At 39.8% G+C, this 8,003-nt stretch overlaps 1 protein-coding gene across 9 annotated transcripts in view; it reads left to right on the top strand.

Moving 5' to 3' along the window:
• Positions 1 to 3,634: 3,634 nt before the first annotated feature.
• Spf45 (splicing factor 45) overlaps positions 3,635 to 8,003 on the top strand; it is a 234,094-nt gene continuing 229,725 nt past the window's right edge. For 3 of the 9 annotated variants that reach the window (XR_011392857.1, XM_070091882.1, XM_070091877.1), the window contains exon 1: positions 3,635 to 3,748. Coding sequence is in view for 3 of the 9 variants with exons in the window: in XM_070091882.1 (XP_069947983.1) it covers positions 3,647 to 3,748 (102 nt within the window). In the remaining 6 variants the exon portion in view is untranslated. Of the gene's footprint in view, positions 3,749 to 4,257; positions 4,279 to 6,158; positions 6,235 to 8,003 lie in introns of those variants that run through there. The other 6 variants (XM_070091924.1, XM_070091909.1, XM_070091912.1 and 3 more) reach the window with 5 other exon arrangements.

Below are 8,003 nucleotides of genomic sequence, written 5' to 3'. Positions count from 1 at the left end.
CATAGGTCAATGTGAGACAATACAGCCATTATTATCTCAAACACTACCAAACAGGTGCATACACTGTACTAAAGTACGCATGAAAAACAGAAAAGGCACCTTATGTAAAATGTGTAAGGGGTGGGTGCATGATGGATGTATGTACAATTATAGCAACGGTGCCAGAATTCATTTTGTGTGTAACAAATGCACTTTGGCACAGTTACCCTTTAGCAGTGATGACATTGATTTACCTAATTTTAATACAAATGACCCATTGCCATATATTGATGATTATGATTGTTTTATGAAAACAGGCCTTCACTTTATTCATGTCAATGCAAGATCACTTCTTCCTAAATTGGCAGAGATTAGGATTCTAGCTAACAAAATTAGGGCGGCAGTTATAACCATCTCTGAATCTTGGTTGGATGATACGGTGACTGACGACGAGGTCAAAATAGATGGTTACAATATAAAACGCTTAGATAGGAACAGAAAGGGTGGTGGAGTATGTGCCTACATTAGAAATGACTTAGCTTACAACCCAAGACCTGATTTAAATAACAATAAACTGGAGATTCTATGGTTTGAAGTGCTGCTTCCTTAGACCAAACCCATCTTAGTAGGAACTAGTTACCGCCCTCCTACCCAGGACCAGTTCTTAGAAGACTTTTCCAGAGTCTTGTCCGGAGTTGAAAACAATTGCGAGACAATAATACTGGGCGACTTTAATATCTGTTTTCAGCAGCAAAATAACGGGCTATGCAAAAGGTATAAGCAAATTCTAGGATTAAATAGTTACACTCAACTAATTAATACTCCAACCCGGATCACACAGTTCTCAGCCACCCTAATTGACCACATACTTTGTAACCGCTCTGAGAACGTTAGTCAGTCAGGCGTCATTACCACAGGTCTTAGTGATCATTTCATCATTTACTGCACCAGGAAAATAACTAGGGATAGGATAGGCCTACACAGGACAATAAAAATGAGGTCAACTAGAAACTACAGTAAAGAAACACTGGTAAATAGGCTACACAATTGTGACTGGACAGAGATAACAAGTTGCACGGACGTAAACGATGCCTGGGAAAAATTCAAAACAATGTTCACTACCATCCTTGATAATATTGCACCAGTTAAAGAGGTTAGGATTAAACGAAGAACTGAACCCTGGATGAATACTGAGATATTAGATAATATGAAATTCAGAGACCAGCTGCTAAAAAGATTTAAAGCAAACAGACAGGATATTGCAGCACTAAATGAATTCCAAAGGGTGAGGAACAGAGTACAGAGACTTATAAAAGGAGCAAAGGCAAAGCACTACTGCTCAAAAATTGAAGAGTATAAGCATAACCCCAGAAAGCTCTGGCAACAACTAAAACAGTTGGGGTATAGCCATAAGCCAGTAGATAGGTTTAACATAGTACTCACTATCGATAATGAGGTATGCCACGAAACATCTAAGGTGGCAAATTGCTTTAATTCCTACTACACATCTGTTGCATCAACACTAGTAAGTAAACTACCAGCTGCATCAAATACCTTTAACACAGACTCTGATAAGTTTCAAACATACTATACCAATAAAGGGGTAACCCCAAACAGTTGTCAACTAGTAAGTGTATCTCATGACTTTATTCAAAAAGAACTAAGCAGGTTAAACCCAACTAAGAGCACAGGCCCTGATAACATCCCGTCTAAGTTCCTAAAAGATGGTGCTTCTGAACTGTCAATCCCTATTGCTCACATAATAAATCTATCAATCACCACTAATACAGTACCGGAGGGGTTCAAGGAGGCCAGAGTCACTCCTATCTTCAAGAAACATAGTAGGTCTGATGTAAGCAACTATAGGCCCGTTAGTATACTCAGTATAATATCTAAAATTCTAGAGAGGGCGGTGTATTCTCAAGTAGTTAAGTACCTTAATGACAACATTCTCCATAGCTATCAATCGGGCTTTAGAAGATCCTACTCAACCGACACCTCCCTTATTAATCTGATGGATTACCTGAGAACTGAAATGTCAAAGGGGAACCTCATAGGCATGGTAACCTTAGACCTGCAAAAGGCCTTCGATACTGTCAACCACAATATATTATGTAATAAACTTCAAGCTATCGGTATAGGTTCTGTAGACTGGTTTAAGTCCTACCTTAGCAACAGGAGACAAATAGTCAAAATCAACAAAACAGAATCAGAACCCCTGCCGATAACATGTGGAGTTCCCCAAGGTAGTATTCTGGGTCCCTTATTATTCTTATGTTATGTCAATGATATGCCTATCAGTGTCAAGTGCAAACTCCTACTGTATGCAGATGACAGTGCTCTGTTAGTGTCAGGTAAAGACCCACAAGATATTGCTAATGTTTTAACACTGGAACTGGAGTCCTGCAGCAAATGGTTAGAAGACAACAAACTATCATTACACCTAGGGAAAACTGAAGCCATTCTCTTTGGCACGAAACATAAACTGAGAAGGGTAAATAATTTTAATGTTCAATGTAATGGGGAGCCCATCACTTTGGTTTCATCAGTAAAATATTTGGGAATCCCCTTTGACCCATGCATGTCAGGAGAATTGATAGGGAACAGTGTAGTAAAGAAAGCGAATGCCAAACTGAAGTTCCTGTATAGACAAGCACAGTGTCTACCTACTGAGGCTCGCAGGACCCTATGTCTAGCCCTTATACAATGCCATATGGATTACGCTTGCTCTTCTTGGTACTCTGCCTTGACAAAAAACTGAAAGATAGACTGCAAATCACCCAGAACAAAATCGTAAGATTCATCCTGGGGCTGGGACCAAGAGAACATGTAGGCCAGGATGAATTACAGCAGTTGGATATGCTGAATGTTGAAGACAGAGTAAAACAACTGAAGCTAAATCATGTTTATAAAATTGCTCACAAACAATGTCCAGAATATCTTGCTGTCAATTTTGTCAAGGTTGGGAACCAAAGCAATCATAGTACTAGGGGGAGAGAGCACAACTTTGTAGTACCCACAGTCATTGGCCAGGCTTCAAACACCTTTTATTGTACAGCAATAAAGGAATGGAACAGACTACCCGCACATGTCAAAGCCAGTCATAGCGTGAACCAGTTCAAGAAGAGTGCCAAAAGGTGTCTGATGAATGTAGCTACAGAAAGGGAGGGGAATGATTTTCTATTTTTTAGCTAACATACGTGTAAATTTTACCTTATTCCTTGTAATGACCCTCGTATTGTAGATAGTCTTAATGACCTTGGTGTAGCAGATAGTCTTTTTAGTATGATAATAAGATGTTATCTTCATTGTAGAATAATAAGAAAATATTATAACCTTTATACTATAATAATAAGGTAAAAGGACCCCAATGGAAATAAGTCACTCTGTCTGACTTTTTTGGGTTATCCAAGGTTCTCTACACATATGCTGCTATGTATGATAATTCTATGTAACTGTATTTGTGTATACCTGAATAAACTTACTTACTTAATTACTTACTCAGTATCAAACTCTGCTACAGTGTTCCAGGGCTATAAAAGTGAAGCCATAGAAATGGTGCTTAGCACTCCCCAAGGCTGTATATCAAGTCCTACGCTGTTTAATGAATTGATCAATGACTTACGTAAATCTGTACCAGATAATCCAGTAATATCACAAATTAGCTATGATGAGTGAGTGTGTGGTATTTACGGTAGTGTTTGCTCGGCTCCTCCAGCTTCTTCAGTCTTTTTACCCGACAAAAATAACAACAACAGATTTTTGGAAGGTGAGTTTTGTTTGACTAAGGAAGAATAATTCAAATTTATTGGTTCTTGAGCTATGCTCTTTAACTGCTGGGTTATCCTATGTTAAATATACATAATTTTCTCTTTATATGACCACACGAGGATGCCTCTCTCATGCAGGAACACCATGGAAAAATGTTCATTGTTTCCACTCGTGTCTGCCTCCAACCCAGGTTAATTAATAACCAAGTGGAGGTGCTGCCATATAAGTCACCACCAACATGCTTATTTACTATAGTAAACAACAACAACAACAACAACAACAACACATTTGTAGTGGTGTCTGGCTGAGTCACCAACATTTAACAACCATCAGCCTCAGCGAGTTATTCAAGTGGAAGCTTCAGTAACTTGTTATAACATAACCAAATATAACCACCAGTTATTCAACAGTATACAGTAATTTGGATTTAGATTAGAGGTAGTTTGGTTGTTTTGTGCCTTGAGTGGTGGCACTTTTAGCTCACATCTGCGGGAACCAGGTTTAATCCCAGCACCAGTGGTAATGCTAGTAAGTAAGTTTATTCAGGTATACACAAATACAGTTACATACATTATCATACATAGCAACATATGTGTAGAGAACCTGGCATAACCCAGAAAATCAAAGTGACTTATTTCCATTGGGGTCCTTGTGATAAGTATTATTTATTTAAAAGTTTGAAACAGATATCTTACCTTTTTAAAATAAGTTACAATAAAAGAAGATATACTAGGGAACTGGTAAAATTCATTGACATTAAAGATAGGATCAGATTATAAAATCACTCTCCTTCCTTTCTATAACCTTATTCATAAGGTACAGTTTGGCTCTCTTCTTGAACTGGCTCGTGCTTTGACATATGACAGGCTTTGACATGTGCAGGCAGTCTGTTCCACTCTTTTATTACCATACAGAAAAAAGTATTTGAAGCCTGACCACTGACTCTAGGTACTGCAAAGTTGTTCTCCCTTTCCCTAGTACAGTACTATAATTGCTTTGGATCCCAGCCTTAACAAAATTAGCAGTAAGATATTGGGGACACTGGTTATAAGGAATTTTATCAATGTAATTTAACTTTAGTTGTTTTACTCTGTCTTCAACATTCAGCATATCCAGTTGTTGTAATTCATCCTGGCCTACATGTTCTCTTGGACTCAGGTCCAGGATAAATCTCACCATTTTGTTCTGGGTGATTTCTAGCTTATCTTTCAATTTTGTTTTTGTTAAGGCAGAGTACCATGAAGAGCAAGAGTGGTCTATAATACATTGTATGAAAGCTAGACATAGGGCCCTTCGAGCTTCAATTGCTAGACACTGTGCCCGTCTGGAGAGGAACTTCAGTCTGGCATTTGCTTTCTTTATTACACTGTTCCCTATTAGTTCTCCTGACATACTAGAGTCAGAGGGGATTCCCAGATATTTCACTGAATTTACAGTAATAATAGGTTCCCCATTACACTAGACATTAAAATTATTTACCCTTTTCAATTTATGTTTCATGCCAAAGAGTATGGCTTCCATTCTCCCGAGGTGTAGTGATAATTTGTTGTCTACCAACCATTTGCCACAGGACTCTAGTTTTAGTGATAGTACATTAGCAGTGTCTTGTGGGTCCTTACCTGATACTAACAGAGCACTATCATCTGTGTACAGTAGTAGCTTGCATTTGACACTGATAGGCATGTCATTCACATAGCACAGGAAGAGTAAAGGACCCAGAATACTACCATAAGGAACCCATCATGCTATTGGCAGGGGTTCTGATTCTGTGTTGTTGATCTTGACAATTTGTTTCCTGTTGCTCAGGTTGGACTTAAACCAGTCTACAGAACTTATGCTGATAGCCTGTAGTTTGTTACATAATATAGTGTGGTTGACCATATCTAAGGCCTTTTGCAAGTCTAAGGTTAACATTCCTATGAAATTCCCTAGCAACATTTTGGTTCTCAGGTAGTCCATCAAATTAATGAGGGAGGTGTCGGTTGAATGAGATCTCCTGAAACCTGACTGGTAACTGTGAAGAAAGTTTTTGTCATTAAGATACTACTTAACTACTTGACAGTACACCGCCTTCTCTAGAATTTTGGACATCACTAAATAACAAAAAAGGCACAATACCGTGACTGGAACGTCCTGCTCTACCTCTGGTTAGTGTGACTTTGTCAATGGTCCAAGTCGGACTGAAACGTCGTCGTAAGCTTCTCTCTTTTATGTGCGGGTTATTTGTGTATTTGGACATCACACTGAGTATACTGACAGGCCTTTAGTTGCTGACATCAGACCTACTATTTTTCTTGAAGATAGGAGTAACTCTGGCCTCTTTGAATCCCTCTGGGACAGTATTTGTGGTTATAGTAAAATTTATTATGTGTGCAATGGGAATTGGTAATTCAGAGGTGCCATCTTTTAGGAACTTAGGTGGGATGTTATCGGGACTGGTGCTGGACATGTTTCCTGACACCTGTTTCTCCCGTTCACCAAACAGTAAGTACCTGGGTCTTAGGTGACCCCTCTGGGACGTGTCCTAGGAAAAAGGATCAAAGAGCCCCATTGGAAATAAACCAAACACATAGTAGTGGCTTTACTGGGTTATCCCAGGATAATAATACAAATAATTTTTTTTTCTATATTGGTTAGTGCTTGCCAGTGTTTTTGCTACATTTCTGCAGTATTCAGTAGAACGTTTCACCAGTAAGAAAATTAATTTAAGAATAATGGTAAAGAATATCTTACAAATGAAGCAAGGAAAGTATTTTCTCATCTTATTAGCAAACAGTTGTGATCTAAAATGTTCATTTATACTCTATATTATTATTAATAATGGTAGAGAATAAGATGGCATGTGTGTATGTCTAACCATGTATCTATATAATTGTACAACTGATATTTACCTGGAGTTTACCTGGAGAGAGTTCCGGGGGTCAACGCCCCCGCGGCTCGGTCTGTGACCAGGCCTCCTGGTGGATCAGAGCCTGATCAACCAGGCTGTTACTGCTGGCTGCACGCAAACCAACGTACGAGCCACAGCCTGGCTGCTCAGGTACCGACTTTAGGTGCTTGTCCAGTGCCAGCTTGAAGACTGCCAGGGGTCTGTTGGTAATCCCCCTTATGTATGCTGGGAGGCAGTTGAACAGTCTCGGGCCCCTGACACTTATTGTATGGTCTCTTAACGTGTTAGTGACACCCCTGCTTTTCATTGGGGGGATGTTGCATCGTCTGCCAAGTCTTTTGCTTTCGTAGTGAGTGATTTTCGTGTGCAAGTTCGGTACTAGTCCCTCTAAGATTTTCCAGGTGTATATAATCATGTATCTCTCCCGCCTGCGTTCCAGGGAATACAGGTTCAGGAACCTCAAGCTCTCCCAGTAATTGAGGTGTTTTATCTCCGTTATGCGCGCCGTGAAGGTTCTCTCTACATTTTCTAGGTCAGCAATTTCACCTGCCTTGAAAGGTGCTGTTAGTGTGCAGCAATATTCCAGCCTAGATAGAACAAGTGACCTGAAGAGTGTCATCATGGGCTTGGCATCCCTAGTTTTGAAGGTTCTCATTATCCATCCTGTCATTTTTCTAGCAGATGCGATTGATACAATGTTATGGTCCTTGAAGGTGAGATCCTCCAACATGATCACTCCCAGGTCTTTGACGTTGGTGTTTTGCTCTATTTTGTGGCCAGAATTTGTTTTGTACTCTGAAGATTTAATTTCCTCGTGTTTACCATATCTGAGTAATTGAAATTTCTCATCGTTGAACTTCATATTGTTTTCTGCAGCCCACTGAAAGATTTAGTTGATGTCCGCCTGGAGCCTTGCAGTGTCTGCAATGGAAGACACTGTCATGCAGATTCGGGTGTCATCTGCAAAGGAAGACACGGTGCTGTGGCTGACATCCTTGTCTATGTCAGATATGAGGATGAGGAACAAGATGGGAGCGAGTACTGTGCCTTGTGGAACAGAGCTTTTCACCGTAGCTGCCTCGGACTTTACTCTGTTGACTACTACTACTCTGTGTTCTGTTAGTGAGGAAATTATAGATCCATCGACAGACTTTTCCTGTTATTCCTTTAGCACGCATTTTGTGCGCTATTATGCCATGGTCACACTTGTCGAAGGCTTTTGCAAAGTCTGTATATATTACATCTGCATTCTTTTTGTCTTCTAGTGCATCTAGGACCTGGTCGTAGTGATCCAATAGTTGAGACAGACAGGAGCGACCTGTTCTAAACCCATGTTGCCCTGGGTTGTGTAATTGATGGGTTT

The sequence above is a fragment of the Cherax quadricarinatus genome, chromosome 3 (genome assembly GCF_038502225.1).
Source record: "Cherax quadricarinatus isolate ZL_2023a chromosome 3, ASM3850222v1, whole genome shotgun sequence".
NCBI classification, from domain to species: domain Eukaryota; kingdom Metazoa; phylum Arthropoda; class Malacostraca; order Decapoda; family Parastacidae; genus Cherax; species Cherax quadricarinatus.
The sequence above is the reverse complement of the archived record's forward strand: the minus strand, read 5'-3'. Positions and strand labels throughout refer to the sequence as shown.